The sequence below is a fragment of the Zootoca vivipara genome, chromosome 1, assembly GCF_965207765.1.
Source record: "Zootoca vivipara chromosome 1, rZooViv2.hap1.1, whole genome shotgun sequence".
NCBI classification, from domain to species: domain Eukaryota; kingdom Metazoa; phylum Chordata; class Lepidosauria; order Squamata; family Lacertidae; genus Zootoca; species Zootoca vivipara.
The window spans coordinates 130,879,807-130,896,942 of record NC_142582.1 but is presented as its reverse complement, the minus strand read 5'-3'; the positions used below and the strand labels follow the sequence as shown (position 1 = coordinate 130,896,942).

Sequence of the window (17,136 nt, the reverse complement as noted above, 5' to 3'; positions counted from 1 at the left end):
GGGATGTGGCTGGCAGTCAGGGAATACATGCAATTTTGGTATACCTCTTCCCATTTCACCTCTAGTGTTGCATTCGTGGTTCATTTGTTTTTAAATTCTGCAGCACTTAAATAAAAGTGATCAAGGTGTCTTTGCTTGCTACCTAGATGGGCAGAAGAACCCTGGTCCAAGCAAGGGCGTAAACATTTCTTTTTGCTTGTCATGCAATATCATCCCACTGGTAGTTTGTTCAGCCGCTACTTCACCCCTCTGTCATGCCATACTGTTTCGTTGGAGGCAGGGAAGAGGCCGTCCTGAGGGCTGTCAGAATTGATGAAAGCTACGTTGGCCATTGTGCCACATTAATAAATTTTAGAGGGTGCAATTGGCTCATGGAGTAGGATAGCAAGGCTGTGCCCCCATTTCCCAAGCGATTGGTGCTACTGCTTTATCTGTAACAAGCAGAGTCCCTACATAATGTTTTGCTCCTGGTCTGAAAGCAAGACTTCATTCTGCATAAGTAAATTAGAGAGAGAGACTTCAGCTGTTCTTATTTCTATCCCTGTCAGAAAAGGGGGTAGTAATAACAACAACAACAACAACAATAATGCACTGTATTTCACTCTATTTCACTGTATCTGAAGAAGTGTGCATGCACACGAAAGCTCATACCAAAATAAAAACTTAGTTGGTCTTTAAGGTGCTACTGAAGGAATTTTTTTTATTTTACTTCGACCCAGACCAACACGGCTACCTACCTGTAATAATAATGCAGTAACAGGTAATCTGATATCTCCACCAATATGTATGCTCCCAAAATAACTACATAATATTATAGATAATATTTACTAGGGTAAAGGGTAAAGCAAATTGCAATGAGGGAGCTTTTAGAAGACATGAGAAAAAAACTTTTTGAGAAACAAAACCAGTGCTACTTTGTATAATCAAAACTAAGCTATTTTATTATCTAATAGCATTTCCTGGTTTTAAGCAGCTCCCCCCCCCCATCCCTTTTAGTATGCTACATGCAGAGACCCTTATTCAGATACCATTTGTAAGGAATTTCTGCTGCATCTGACATTCCTAAGGCTACCAGCTCTGTTTGTATTAAGCAGTAAAGTATTCCAGCTTGGAGGGTTGTGAAACAGGCATGGCTGACATCCTTTCAAGAAAAAAAAGCCTTTGAGGCAGAAATGGAGAGAGGCTGCCAAATGACCTCAGACTAAAGCTACGAGGATGTGTTCTGGGAAAGGGAAGCCTGGAATACCTTTTTGGGAGCTTTTGAACAAAGCTGCTGCTGCTGACTGAATTTTAAAGGAATTCTTTAGGAGGAGCTGAAAAAGGACTAAAATTGCTTTCACTGCTTCCAAGAAAAGTGATTCCTTTTAAGAACCATACTGCTTCCATCTACAGAGGAGGGTTGTATTAAAAGCTGCAGCCCTGAAGTTGGTGCCCGCGTTCATCAAGATCTACCTGCACATTTGGGGTATTCTCACCATTTCGGTAGTGTTCCCACCCCTCCCCCAAAGCGCTGATTAAAACCGTATTATTTTTTGAACTTTAGCACTAGCAGTGAAAATTTCACATAAAATCCAGGGTATGCAAGAAGACCTGCAATCATTTTACTCCACCTAGCAGAACTTTATTCCATATGCATCCAGCAAAGACAAGAAAGACACAATTACAGCAGCTGTGGGCATTTGGCAACTTTAATGTATGCAGCACGAATTTTGGAACTTTTTGTGCCTTGAAAAAGTTGTGATGTACCTTGTATATATATTGCATCGGTCCTTTTGCTGTATTTCTCCCCTTCCCTTTCCTGTGTTTTTGTACTGTATTCTTTTTTATTCGGATAAATAAATTTAAAAATAAGCAAACCTCACTTTTGAGATCAAAAGGTGGGGGTAGAGCACCCATGTCAGAGACTGGAGTGTCCAAGCAGACTCACCTGCCCCCCCTTTACCTTCACAAGTGGTTGAATAGTAAGCCATTCTTACAAATATTAGGCCATTATTATGAGTAAAGGGTAAAGGGACCCCTGACTGTTATGTCCAGTCGCAGACGACTCTGGGGTTGCGGTGCTCATCTCACTTTACTGGCTGAGGGAGCCGAAGTTTGTCTGCAGACAGTTTTTCTGGGTTATGTGGCCAGCATGACTAAGACACTTCTGGTGAACCAGAGCAGCGCACGGAGATGCCATTTACCTTCCCACCGGAGCGGTACCTATTTATCTCCTTGCACTTTGACATGCTTTCAAACTGCTAGGTTGGCAGGAGCTGGGACTGAGCAACGGGAGCTCACCCCGTTGCGGGAATTCGAACTGCCGACCTTTTGATCGGCAGGCCCTAGACTCTGTGGTTTAGACCACAGCGCCACCCGCGTCCCATATTATTATGAATAGTAGGCCATTATTATTTTGCTCTGTGCTTTCTATCCTTCCTCAATTTCATTCACAGCTGCCTCTGTGTCCAAAAGGGAATCCAGGAACGAGTTGTTCCATCCCTTTCTGTAATCATTATCTGCTAATAGTGAACCCAAAACCAGACTTCTTCCTGCATTGTGTAGTATAACACATTTTATCCACACCCACATCCTTACGCAGAGTATAAAATCTTGCCCTTTTTATTGTAGGGTGTGAGGTGACTCCTGATGTCAACATCTCTGGCCAGAAGTTCAACATCAAACTTCTGATCCCTGTGGCTGAAGGCATGAATGAAATTTGGCTCCGTTGTGATAACGTAAGTTTGCATCGTGGGGATTTGTCACAGGGCAGCTATTGCACATGCTTATTCGTGAAAAGTGAGTAGGGGGTGAGCGCTGCAGGGCTCTCCTGCGAACCACAAAATTCTGGGACTGGCTGGCCCTGCATATGGAGCCTTATGGACAAGGAGGCTTGGAGGCAACGTTACCTAGCGTACTGTAGCACCTGGTTTATTTTATGTGCGGGTTGCTTGCAGGTGCATTTGTTTCTTTGAACCAACTGAAAATAGACAGCTGAAACACCAAAACAGCAGTGCCCTTGAGAATCAGTCAGTATCCAAGGCCCATCTGAACAGAGTGGTTTTGTCTGTAGGCCTTTGAGGGTAGGGGTTAAGCAGGCCTCCTCAAGAGAGGGAGTTCCAGAACCTAGACACCACCAACAATGAGGCCTTGTCCTCAGTGGCAGGCCACAAGATCAGAGCCTCCCACAGAAGTTTTTAACAGGTGGGAAGAATCATGGGGAACAGGTGATCCTTTAGATAGCCTGGGTCCAAGCCCTATAAGGTGTTTAAGGTGACAAATCATCACTGTGTGGCTGCCAGCAAAAACCTGAGGACGTTTCTCACTGCTGACCTGGCAGCAAGAGCCAGTGAGGTGAAACAGTGCCACAAACAATTTTTTTCTCAATTTAACAGAAGGAAGGGAAGTAACTAAAGGTGGCTTATTTTCAGCTGCACATTTAGTGCAGCTTTGATCCATACCCTGTAGTAGTTTGCAAATCGTGTACTAAATGATTCATATTTAACTACATATGGCTGCATACCTAGGGATAGTTGCACCGGCCCCCAGGTAAAATTTCACCTCAGCCATAAGCTGTGCTGGGTGGCCATAAACAAGGCACCAATTTTATATATGTGTCTCTCCCACCTGCAACCCACAATATGGAGGTGAAAATACAGGGTTGCACAGATACAGTTTTCGGATTCAGCATTCACTGGGATTGACACTTAATTCCAACACAACTTTACGAAACAGAATGCCACAATATTTGTGCAAGATGAGCCCTTTTATAATAATAATATTATAATAATTTATTATTTATACCCCAGCCACTCTGGGCGGCTTCCAACAGAAAAATAAACCACAATAATCTATTAAACATTAAAAAGCCTCCCTAAACAGGGCTGCCTTTAGATGTCTTCTAAAAATCTGGTAGTTGTTTTTCTCTTTGACATCTGATGGGAGGGCGTTCCACAGGGCGGGCGCCACTACCGAGAAGGCCCTCTGCCTGGTTCCCTGCAACTTGGCTTCTCGCCAGAAGGCCCTTGGTGCTGGACCTCAGTGTCCGGGCAGAACGATGGGGGTGGAGACGCTCCTTCAGGTATACTGGACCGAGGCCATTTAGGGCTTTAAAGTTCCGCACCAACACTTTGAATTGTGCTCGGAAACGTACTGGGAACCAATGTAGGTCTTTCAAGACTGGTGTTATGTGGTCTCGGCGGCCGCTCCCAGTCACCAGTCTAACTGCTGCATTCTGGATTGGTTGTAGTTTCCAGGTCACCTTCAAAGGTAGCCCCACGTAGAGCGCATTGCAGGAGTCCAAGCAAGAGATAACTAGGGCATGCACCACTCTGGCGAGACAGTCGGCAGGCAGGTAGGGTCTCAGCTTGTGTACCAGATGGAGCTGATAAACAGCTGCCCTGGACACAGAATTGACCTGAGCCTCCATGGACAGCTGTAAGTCCTGAATGACTCCCAGGCTGGTCCTTCAGGTGCGCAGTTACCCCATTCAGGACCAGGGAGTCCTCTACACCTGCCCGCCTCCTGTCCCCCACAAACAGTACTTCTGTCTTGTCAGGATTCAACCTCAATCCGTTAGCTGCCATCCATCCTCCAACCGCCTCCAGGCTCTCACACAGGACCTTCACCACCTTCACTGTTTCTGATTTGAAAGAGAGGTAGAGCTGGGTATCATCTGCATACTGATGAACACCCAGCCCAAACCCCCTGATGATCTCTCCCAGCGGCTGCATGTAGATGTTAAAAAGCATGGGGGAGAGGACAGAACCCTGAGGCACCCCACAAGTGAGAGCCCAGGGGTCTGAGCACTCGTCCCCCACCACCACTTTCTGAACACGGCCCAGGAGGAAGGAGCGGAACCACTGTATGACAGTGCCCCCAGCTCCCAACCCCTCTAGACAGTCCAGAAGGATGTTATGGTCGATGGTGTCAAAAGTCGCTGAGAGATCCAGCAGGACTAGGAGACAGCTCTCACCTTTGTCCCTAGCCCACCAAAGATCATCAACCAGTGCGACCAAGGCAGTTTCAGTCCCATGATGAGGCCTGAATCCTGACTGGAAGGGATCCAAATGGTCCGCTTCTTCCAGGCGTGCCTGGAGTTGTTCAGCAACCACTCGCTCAATCACCTTTTGTCTCCTTTCTTATGGTTGGTTATCTTGCAAATGCATTTGGTGTTAAGTTTGGCTTACCATGTATGTACCAAGAATTTCAGGTCTGGAATTGTCAGAACCAGAGTGAAATGAAGCAAAGGCTGCAGCCTAATGGGCACCTCCTCTTCCTTTCAAACTGCAGGAGAAGCAGTATGCACACTGGATGGCAGCTTGCCGGCTAGCCTCCAAGGGCAAAACCATGGCCGACAGTTCATACAACTTGGAAGTTCAGAACATCTTGTCTTTTCTGAAAATGCAGCATCTGAACCCAGACCCACAGATAATTGCTGAGCAGGTCACTACGGACATCAACCCTGAATGTCTGGTTTCCCCTCGATACCTGAAGAAGTATAAAAACAAGCAGGTACTTAACTTTGGAGTCTTATTTTGCTGGAGCCTTTGTCCGGAAAACGAGGTGGGTGGATTTCCAAATACGCTCAAAGGATCGTTTCCTCCACTTTGGACCCACTTCCTTATGCTGGCCAGCTCAATATTGGACATAAGATTGTAAGGTCATTGGGGGCAAGACTCTCTCCTTTGCTGTGTTATTGTGAAGCCAAGCATTGTGTGCACTGATGACACTGAAAAATCTAGGTGGGTTTTTAAAAAATGGTTAAAATAGACTCTTCCCCCCCCCCCCCATCTGCTGTTTGGTTAATGCATCTTTGAAGATGGAGTGGGGAGTCTGCTCTGTGTTCATAATTACAATACTGACGGTCATTCCAGATTGATTAACATGGTGTACAGAGGTGTGTGATCTGTTTGTCAACTTCCCTGTGCTTTGGAGAGTGGTCGTGCCTGTTTCCACTACAGTGGTACCTTGGTTTATGAACACAATTGGTTCCGGAAGTCTGTTCATAAACTGAAGCGTTCATAATCTGAAGCGAACTTTCCCACTGAAAGTGATGGAAAATGAATTAATCCGTTCCAGATGGGTCCGCGGAGTTCATAAACCGAAAATTCATAAACCGAGGTGTTCATAAACCGAGGTTCCACTGTAGTGGGAATTGTTCAGTTGCTTGAGAAGGTGGTGGATGGTGAGCATGTAATCTCACACGTACAGTTCAGGCTGTCTGCCTCTGCTGTGTTTTTCTCTTGTTCCTTCCACTCTGCCCACTCCAAACCAGAATTTAAGAAATCTCTCTCCACCTGTAGTTGTCTGCCCTACCAGTGGAAAAAGTAGTATTGTTTGCATTTCCCTTTCAGGAGGCTAATTGAACACTCTCCTCACCCTCTCTCTTTCTACTCCCAGTCCCTCGTGACTTTTTACAGAGTACCTCTTAATTATTTTTTTATTGATTTTCAACAAAATACAGTGGTGCCTCGCTTAACGAAATTTCCGCTTAACGAAAGGATTTTTCGAGCGGAGGTTGCCTCGCTAGACGAATTCGTTTTATGAAAAATTCGTCTAGCAAATTCAATGCATTCCTATGGGATTCGCTGGACGAATTTTTCGTTATAAGAAAAGACCCGTGGAACGAATTAAATTCGTCTAGCGAGGCACCACTGTATGAACAGGACATTAAGTTTACCCCATTTCCACCTCTCCCCCACCCCCAGAACAGGAGATTTAGTGTGCTTGATTTAGCCATAAACCTATGTGCAAAGTCGGTGGGTGCCAGTTCATTCAAATGTTTTGTTTTATAAAGGGGTGCCGTATTTCAGGGGAATCATCAGATGAGTTGTTCAAGGCATGAACTCTGTCTTGCCCATTTTTCAGATAAGGCCATACATTCTGTCCCCATCCTTTGATATGCAGTAGGTGTTCAAGTCCTCACCAGTTCTGTGCTAGGAGTCGTCATGCTTCCACCAGGAAAAGAAAGTGATGAGCTCCTTATAATGTAAATAATTGAGCTGATCTTCCTTAAATATTGTTAGTAAACCTAGACTTGGATTAAATTGCACATTCTGATTTGTAGTACTGCTTCTCTCCACAAACACACTTTCCCCAGAATGGCTGCACAAGTCCATTTGCTCACCACGTATGGAATTGTCCTTCCAACTGCCTTGCATCCTCTCCAGCACAATGGTGAAGATGTTTTTTTCTGTGTAACAGAATCTTAAAGCAGTTAATTGCCATCTATAAATTTACTTAAAAGCTACCTCTTAATATTTGATGGCTTTAAAAAACAATTAGGATGTTTCATTAACGCTGCTTAATTGATCTTAATTTGTTTTGTTCAGGCTATTGTTAAAAAGTGACCAAACTTGGGAATTTGCTGAATGAAGGATTTGGTTATCTTGAGCAGCGCTCCTTGGAAGTTTTATTCCAAGCCCAGCACAGTAAAACAAAACAAAAAAAATATTTTTTTGCCAATATATTTCCACTTAAACAAGTTTGACCCCATGGATGTTGATAGAATCAAGTGATCTGAAGTGGAAATAAGTAGTTCATAACTGACATAGTCTGGTCTAGAATGAAAGCTATGGCTGGCAGAATAAATCAGCACTAGGATTTGGTTTAGTTCAGTTTACACAGTTGCCTTCTGAACATGCTTGGGCTGCTTTACAAACTCAAAGGCTTGGAAAAGATTTCAACTTTTGTGGGGAAAACACAGGAATGAATTCAACAAAACGTTTTTGTTGAATGCGTATATTAAATTCCTGCGTTTTCCCCACCAAAGCCAAACTGGCTTCTGAGTGTTTAGTAGCATTCTAAGTTGTGTCCTGCGATAACTGAAACGAGCACCAAAACATGTGACTCAGTGATGCTGCAGTCATGTGTAAGTTTTGGTGTAACTCCTTGGTTGGCACTTGTGACTATTAATGTTTGTGTGCCATCACACAATTGCTCTTTGGTGTCCTAGCAACACGCGTGGGCGTTGAGCAGTGTATCTATCCATTTACTCATTTATTCAGACCATTTTCATACCTCTTAATATTTCTTTAAGTGCTGCACAGAAAATTCAAACATGCTGTGGTCCTAGTACATCTTCCATGGTGGGTTTTCGCCCCCATTTCAACTTTAAATGCTTGACATTCCTACCACTGGAAGGGAACACTTCCAGGAAATGTGTTGTGCTTTTGGAGCTCTCGGCTATGCATGATTCAGAACAGGGTATACGGGGCAGCTTTCCTTTCCCCAAGCTGCTGCCCTCCAGATGTTTTCAACTACAACTCCCATCAACCCCAGCTGGCACACTTACGCTGATGGAAATTGTAGTACAAAACATCTGGAAGACATCAGGTTGGAGGTGGTTAGGATTAAGGTAACAGAAAGCATGGGGGTGGATTGCAGACAGACTGTTTATTACTTGGGCAGTGCAGCAGAAGTTTTTTTTATAATGTTCACTTGGAGGATTTTTTTTTGGAAATTTAATTAGAGGAAAGTTGCTTCCTGTTCTTGAATTGCAGGGACAGCCTCTGTGTGCCAGAGAGGGAGATGCCATCCAGAAAAGCGGGGTGGGTGGATCTCTTGCTGTGGCATAGTGCTGATGACCTGTATAACTTTCATTTATTCTCTGAAAGAGCCATTATACCCAGCATGGTGGAGAAGGGAGAGCGCATGTAATGAAATTACCATTTATTTGTTTTGAAAAATGTCCTTTGAAGCATGCAAGAGGGCACAGACCCAGGGGGAAACAACTCTTACATTAAGAAGTGATGTTGTGGGCAGCAGGAGAGGTGGGGGGTGGGTGGGATAAAGTGTGCCCATTCTGGGTTCCCTTGAGGTGGAAATGGATTGAGTGGAGAAGCAGGAGGGGGGCTTCGGTTAAGGAAAGCTGGCAAGAGGTGTGGACTTGTATTTTGTTAGCATTGCCTTCCTTGGATTGCTTAGATCTGGGAGGCTGCACAGAGATGTCGTGTGATGTGTTGTTGGTGGAACGAAGGAAATGCTGCCCTTGTGGAATTTGTAAAATGCAGGGAGTAAGTGGAGAGCAGGGAGAGCTGCTGCTTCTGAAGTAGCAACCCGTTGATATACGAATCTACAGCATGGGTAGGCAAACTAAGGCCAGGGGGCAGGATACAGCCCAATCGCCCATGGACGGCCTGGGAATCAGCGTGTTTTTACACGAGTAGAATGTGTGCTTTTATTTAAAATGCATCTCTGGGTTATTTGTGGGGCACAGGAATTAATTCATTTTCCCCCCCACCCCCCAAAAAATAATAGTCCAGCCCCCCACAAGGTCTGAGGAACAGTGGACCAGCCCCCTGCTGAAAAAGTTTGCTGACCCCTGATTTACAGCATCCGTGGACTAGTAAAGATAGCCCTTGTCACATGCCAGGTCTGTTTCCACTGCTGTGAGCAGGACTGGTTTCCACTACAGTGGTGCCTCGACTTACGAATTTAATCCATTCCAAAGGCACCTTCGTAGGTCGAAAAATTTGCAAGTCGAAAAACGCCATCGGAAACACGATTTCCCATAGGAATGCATTGGAAACGGAAAAATTCGTAAGTCGAAGCAAAACCCCATCTACAAATTCGTAAGTCGAAAAAACCCTATCTAAAACCGCCACGGTTTCCGTTCGGATGTCGAGAAATTCGTAAGCGTGCGGCCATTTGCCCCACTCGTAAGTCAAAAAATTCGGTTGTCGAATTTTTCATAAGTCGAGGTGCCACTGTACAGAGCTTCACGCTTTACAGTGCAAAGTTCAGCTGCCACACTTGAAATAGACAGCAAGCTCTAGGAATCAAATCTTAACAGTTAAGGAATGTAGGAATCTGCCTTATATTGATTCAGACCATTGATCCACCTCACACAGTACTGCTGTCTGCACTGACTGGCAGCGGCTCTCCAGCATTTTGGGCAGGAAATCTGGCCCGCCTTGCCCAGAGATGCTGGGGCCAAGGCTCTGCTACTGAACTGTGTCTCTTCTAGCAGTGTGCTGTCCGCTCTGACTGGCAACAGTTCTCCGCACAGAGGACTTTCCCTGCCTGCCTGACTCTACCTGAGATTACATTTCAACTGGAGATGCTGCCAGGTGTTGGGCCTCGGAAAGGGAGCCTTTTCCCCCCGAGCCCTTCTGCAAAATGGAGGTAGTTCTTGGCAAAAAGACATTTGGTGAAAAGTGCCAACGGGGGTGCAGAGTCCCCCCCCCTATTTAGTTGAAATAGGATCTCTTCCTCTTACCTATAGAAATTGTTGTTGCCATTCAGGTGGCCTCTTATTTCGCTACAGCCGCCACACCAGAAACATGCTGGAGATTTCTGCTTGTTTGATGTGATTTGGGTAACTTACATACATTCAGCAACTGAGCCGTTCACACTCAAAGCAACAATTCATTATGCTGCAGTACTTGATTCTTTCTGCTCAGAAAGCAAAAGTTCATTCCATGGATCTGGATATCAGGAGCTGCAGAAAACACAGTTTAACTTGCGCTTCTTTTTTTCTCGCTCTCCAATCTGAGATGACAATCCTGCATTTTTATTTTGGTTTGCTGACTTGTTTGCTATTCCATTTTTCATCAACTCGGTCAGCTAAAAGCTTGCCTTAAATAAAGGACAGGGTGAAAATCTCCCAAGATTCTGTGGGCTGTGGAAGGTCATCCCATGGCTGAGTCTCCATTCTCTACTAGAACAGCCTTCCCCAACCTGCCGCCCTCCAGATGGTTTGGACTGCCACCAGCCCCAGCCAGCCCTGGGTTGTTGCAGCCCAAAGTGCCTGGGGAGCCCCTGGTCTTGCTCCCCTTCTTTTTGCTCCCTTCTTCATGCTTGTGCTCATTTCCTGCTGCTTTTCACCCCAGGACAGTTGTTCTTGGTGAAAGGTTTTGAGTTTTTGTTTTGTTTTAATTGATTTGAACTGCAATTGTTGATAATTTGCGCATTTTCCTCCCTTTGCTTTGTTGCCATATTTCTGATTTGCCTTTTTTTCTGCTTCCTTTTCTTTTCTTCGCATTTGCCTTCTGCAGCCAGGCTATATAAGAGACTTGGTAAGTGACAGTAAACATAAAATAAACAAGCACTTAAAAGACTTTGCTGTGTTGTGAATATATGCTTAAAAGCAGGGAAGGGGCTCCCAGAGATGCACTTTAAGAAATGTAGCGTGTGTTGACTTGCAAGCGCTTCCGTGTGGTGTTATGCTATGTCATGGCATACAAGTAAACAAGAAGCGACGGGCGGAGATTCCCCACCCTCCCATCTCTCCTGCTACCTGCTTTCCTCTGGGACAAGGGTGTGCTGCGTTTTGTACGTAGCTACTCTTGTGTCTCCTCCTTTGCTTTCTAACCCCAGGAAATGCACTAGTAATGGCAGATCAATAAAGGGCTTAGATACCAGCAATAGTGAAATAGAGCCTCCACATTCAGAGGAAGTGTAGCTCTAAAATAAGCAGTTGACTGGAAGACTAAACGGGGAATTGTGGGCTTTCCATTGTTGGAAACGGCACTGGGCTGGATGGAAATTCTGATCTAGCAAGGATGCTCTAATGGTCACACATCCTAGCTTAGAGGTAAGCACCTGCCATGTCAATGAGCCGTGGAAAAAAGGAGACCTCTTAATGCAGCTGCTCTCGCTGATCCCTCTCATGACTTCTGGCTTCCAGGAGACACGGAGAGAGTTATGGATAGGCAGCAACCCTGATGGTGCACTCTGTTCCCGTAGCCCATTGCTTGCACAGTGCTCCTGCTGTCCCTTCTCTTCCTTAATAGTAGCAATAAATAAATCAAGTGTTTAAACAACTAGGTGCTGCACTGCCATTAAGAACAATGAAGCAGATGGCCCATGCCCACAGGCTTATGGTCAAACAGATAAAATGTGAAACAAGGAAAATGTGAGACCGTGGAGGTGATAGAAAGTTAACACTTCCTGGCCAGACATTAAGGACGTGCAGCTACCCATCGCATTGCCAAGTGCAGTGACTAAACGTGCATGCGCTCCATTTTGGCTCTTGGCCCTTGCCAGCCCAGCTCTAAGCAAAGCCGTCAAGCCCCTCTGGCAGCTCTAAAAGCTCTGCGGTGGCAGGCAGGTTGTAAGCGGAGAAAGCACATTGCCAGTTGCTGCTGGTCACTGGAAGGCCTTTGCTGCTCCCTGCAAGTGAGCAGAAGATTTCACTGCTGCATTTAATGCCCCTCTAGATGAATGAAGAATACATATTCTAGAGTGGGGGAGGAAGAATGAGCAGCCTTATTTCCTTTGCTCAGCATCCTCCCCCACCAGAGCGGGCAGCTTCTTTGGCAGCCTTTGCTTTTGCTGTGACCTTTGCTTTTGCTAACATGCTTGGGTTTTAAAAACTGCAAATCCTTCAACAAAGAATTAACCAAGACAGAGAAAAAACAAGGAAGGGAAAGGGAACAAGAACCTCAGTGGGGGAGAGACAGAGGAGCTGAGAACCTCCTGGAAGCTTTGCCTGTTTTTTAAAATCCAGAGACCTCTGCAGAGGCTGCCTACTTTATCCCCATTCCTTTTCCATATTCAAAGGGATTAGAAAAAAATGTTTAGTCTTTTTAAAATAAAAAGGTAGCTGAGACAGCCAGGGTATGCTTGTCATTTTTCACTAGCTAATTAATTTGGGGGCATTTCCCCCCTACTTTTATGTAACTGATATTGCCCACCACCCATTTGCAGGTACGTATCTGTGCACATGAAACCATTTCTTCCTTTTTGGGGAGGAAGAGAATCTGGCCCTGCACAATCCCAGGTGCCTTTGCGTCTCCCAGGGCGTGCTTCCTTTCCCACCACTTGATAAATGGGTGCACAGCTGTTTCTGTGAATGTGCAGGGTTATTAAAAATAATGATAATCAGAGCAGCTCACATTTTCAAGACATACAACACGCAGAAAAACATCCTCAAAGATCAGTATTTACAAGACATTTGCAGGAGCACAGTTGCAAGTTTAAGTGGAGGCAAGAAACTGTGCAGGGGCATGTTGCGGTCATTTTAATAAACCTTCTCCTCTGCACACACACACACCCTTTGTGCAGCTCTCTGTATTTTGTTCCCTTCTTGCCATTGTAAATGCAGAGTATCAACTCTCTGTGTTGCTACCCTACAGATCACTGCCCGGATCTTGGAGGCCCATCAGAACGTCGCCCAGATGAGTCTCATTGAAGCCAAAATGAGATTTATACAAGCTTGGCAGTCCCTCCCAGAGTTCGGCATCACACACTTCATTGCAAGGTCTGTGCAGTTACCCACCAAAAACATCAGTGTGCAGGTGTGAGCTGAGAGATTGGAATGGCCAGTTGGGTATATGGGCTTCTTCAGTTTCCGGATTATGCCTACTCATTGCCCTTAAGAACGTGGAACTGGGAACATAACAATATAAACCACCTCCTCTTGAGTTTTCTCACTGGGATCTAGGCAGAGGGAAAGAGTGCTTTGCACAATCACGAGTAAAGGCTTTCCCCACCCCAAAACTTATTTTTCTACACTGCCTTTCCAAAGTAAGTCACCGAAACCAGTTCTCAACCATGAAAACAGCTGAATAAAAAGCAATACAGAGCAGTAAAAAATCTGTTAGAGTGAATGTACACATAGGACAGCATTTCCAAAGTGCTGGCGGGGTGTGGGTATGGGTGTACTGAGCCACATAAAAACTGCTAGTGTACACAAGAGGCTACTCGTTGTGCTTCTGCATGAGTCAGTGCAGAAAGTACTAACTGCTTTGTTGCCTTCGGGAGCCATCCCTCATACAGTAATAACTCATCCACAGTAAGTGCAGCAAACAGCCCAAGGAGTGGGCTTCTCTGGAGGCAGTTAGTACTTTCTCACTGTTAGGCACTTTTGGAAAGAATGAGACATTGATGTAAAAGTGTTTATTTATACAACTTGGACACCTCAGGTTCCAAGGGGGCAAGAAGGAAGAACTTATTGGGATCGCCTACAACCGGCTGATACGGATGGATGCAAGCACCAGCGACGCTATCAAGACGTGGCGTTTCAGCAACATGAAACAGTGGAACGTGAATTGGGAAATAAAAATGGTAAGCAAGGCTTAGAGCTCTCTGGGCGTGCTGAAGGTCAGCAAGAGGCACTATTGCCATTCAGCAACACATGGCAGCCAGGCCAATAAACCTGGGATCTGAAGCAGAGCCATTGAGGGATGTGGGCTTAGAACAGAGGGTGTGACCCCAGGGAGAATTCTGAGGGCCAAAATATATCCTAAAGAACTTCAGATTGTTTATATACTTTGATTATACATTGAAGATGTTAAAAATGGTGGCTCATGTGACCAGATGAATTAGCAATTGATGATCTCAGCATTTGACTAGGTTGTCTTATTGAAGGATATGGCATTCACCTGATAAGGAAACTCTGGCTGGTGAAAGGCCTGTGGCTATCTAAGATCTTTCCATTCTGTCAGTCAGGTGAGAAATATAGCCATATGAATGGCACTAACCATAGTTCCTCGATTCAGTCGTCAGGGTAAACTCTGGTTAGAGAAGTGGTGGCTAACCTCTAGATTCCCATGTGTTGTTTGGCTACAGATCCCATCATCCCTGGAAGCTAGTCATGCTGCCTGGGGCTTCTGAGAACTGAAGTCCAGCAACATTGTCAGAGCCACAAATTAAACCTCCTGGTTTTGACAAAGCTGAGGAAGGAAATGGCATGTAAGAGGGGAGGAATCACATGTGTTTTTCCTGTATTCTTAGTCCTCTCAACCTTGGTTGGTAGAATCATCTGGATTGTGGATAAAATATTGGACCTAGGAGAGTTCAAATTCCTGCTAGCCATGGAGCTGTGTGATTTTGAGTCAGTCAGTCTCCGCCTAGCCTACTTTATGGGGTTGTTGTGATAGAACGGAATAATTCCTGTGTACACTCAGGGGTGGAGGAAGGGGGGTGCAGTGGGTGCGGGCCGCCCCAGGTGTCACCACTGAGGGGGGGTGACAAAATGCCGGGCAGCACTCACTGCGGGGCCTGCAGTGCACCCGAGCCACCACATCTGAACGACACGGTGGCTTGGGTGCGCGCAGGTTCCACGCTGCCCAAACAGTCTGCTCGCTTCCAGCTGGTGTGAGTTAAGTGGCAGTATTGTCATGGAGGGCCCTTGAGCACAACCATTTAGGCTGGCACAAAGTTTTGTGTTTGCCTTGCACTTTCAGGTAACAGTAGAATTTGCAGATGACGTCCGAGTGTCCTTCATCTGCACCGAAGTGGATTGCAAAGTGGTGCACGAGTTCATTGGCGGCTACATTTTCTTGTCGACGCGTGCGAAAGACCAGAACGAAAGTTTAGATGAAGAGATGTTCTACAAACTGACCAGTGGCTGGGTGTGAGTCGGATGAGACCTCCCGTTGTACTGACAGAAACTCAAACGGCCATATTAATATTTAACTTCAACAGCTGTTATCTGAAATATGCTGCTTAATCAAGTTAAGCTTGAAGTGTATCTTTTTAATATCATGGAAACTTTTGCATTAGCAGACCAGTTTGTATGTGCACTAAACAGCACTTCCGTTAATCTGCTAGAGCAAGACAATTAACACGAACCGTATAACGCTGACGCTTGTGCCTCTTGCCCCCCCCACTCCCCTCCCCTGCCCCACCTCACTCAGCCAGACAGTGGGGACTGGTCAGGTTAATTTCTGACAGATGTAAGCTAACCAAATCGATAAACACCTCTAAGCCATCTTAACTATAAAGATACCCAGGGCCTAATCTATATGAAGTCTATTTATCATGGTTAATGCATGTTTTGTGAGTTTTTAATAAATAAATAAATATATATATATTGTAAAAAAAAATGACATCCATGTGTTCAACACCCTTCCTACTTTTAGAAGAAGTAGCCTTTTCTTTTTTGGTGTGCAATCCAGGAAGCCCTCTTTGCTGTCCCTCTTTCCCCATTCATTTTGTTGGGGTTTTGCGCATGGGTGCCTCATGTGCAGCAGTGGTGCTTGGCGGACTCTGTCCTTTGGCCCCATATTTTTCGCACTACGTAAATCAGGTCCATTGCAAGGATCTGGAGCTTTTACAAAAACAATCATGCGTGGCCTTGAAAAATACTCCCTTGGTTAGGTTTCAAGGCGTATCTGTTATAACGTCTTGTTTTCCTTTTGATAATCATTTATATATATATATATTGTGTGTGTGTCTCTTTCATCTTTCCCTTTATCTTTTTTTTTACACCGTATTGTATTACAAACACCTTTAGTATTCACCAGCATAGTCACTGTCTACCTAAGATGATATGCAAAAAAGAAGACATCATTACAATATGAAGTAAAGGTCTATGAAGTATAAGGATTTGTGTGTGTGTGTGTGCGTGCGTGTAACTAATGTAAAAAGAAAAACACAAATTTTATAAAATTGTACAGGTTTTTCTTCCTCTTTCTTTCTTTCTTCTTTTTTTTTATTTTTAAAAACCTAGTCTCACAAGCCAAAGTAGGAATCGCAATAGTACCAAGCGTATTGGCCTTATGGTATGTTTTTAATCTAAGTTAAAATCCTGACTTCCTTATAGCTGTGCCACAAAGCCCTTAACAAGACTCAGTTGCCTTGACTTGAGGGTTCCCACTTTGCAATTAACACTAACAGCCAGGGAGACCCCCAACTCGCCCTGCCTATGCCAAGGGGAGAAACCAGTATTGTGCTCATTAGTCCCGTGACATAAAACACTATGTACAAATGCCTTGTATTTTAAATAAAGGTCAAATCTTTTATTTAACCTCCGGTCTCTGTGTGTCCATTTTGTATGTGTGGTCATCTTTCCCTGGAAAACTAAAAATACATTTGGGGAGGGGGGGGGGAGTCTGGTGCATCACAAAGGTAATTTCTTGACCTTTAATAGTATTTCCCAGAGCTGCTCAGTCATAAGTGTTCCAGAGTCAATGCTAATTACATTTGGGGGGAACAAATCATGAAGTTCTACAAGCCAGGCTGAATTTGTTTAGGGCTAAACATTGCCTCTGTACCCTTTCAATTGGTAGTATAATGTAATCTGAAGGCAATTTTATATAGACAGCGTGCAGAGAGGTTGCTTCTAGTGGGAAATAATCACAAAGTGGGCTTCCTTCCTGTTTGAGATGAAATGTAACTTCCAAAGCTAATAAAGGCAATCTGGCCAAACCCTCTTCATTAAACGCATCAGTTTTGCAAGCCTCAATAACGGAGATGTACAAATGT

At 44.8% G+C, this 17,136-nt stretch overlaps 1 protein-coding gene across 8 annotated transcripts in view; it reads left to right on the top strand.

Annotated features, from left to right (window-relative positions):
* The window catches only part of FERMT2 (FERM domain containing kindlin 2), a 94,434-nt gene extending 77,756 nt beyond the window's left edge, over positions 1-16,678 (top strand). For 4 of the 8 annotated variants that reach the window (XM_035099036.3, XM_088655930.1, XM_088655933.1 and 1 more), the window contains 6 exons: positions 2,611-2,717; positions 5,272-5,493; positions 10,980-11,000; positions 13,062-13,186; positions 13,851-13,992; positions 15,114-16,678. In XM_035099036.3, coding sequence (XP_034954927.1) covers positions 2,611-2,717; positions 5,272-5,493; positions 10,980-11,000; positions 13,062-13,186; positions 13,851-13,992; positions 15,114-15,287 — 791 coding nt within the window. In that variant the 3' untranslated portion in view covers positions 15,288-16,678. The remainder of the gene's footprint in view (positions 1-2,610; positions 2,718-5,271; positions 5,494-10,979; positions 11,001-13,061; positions 13,187-13,850; positions 13,993-15,113) is intronic. The other 4 variants (XM_035099113.3, XM_035098956.3, XM_088655943.1 and 1 more) reach the window with 1 other exon arrangement.
* The last annotated feature ends 458 nt before the right edge of the window (positions 16,679-17,136 follow it).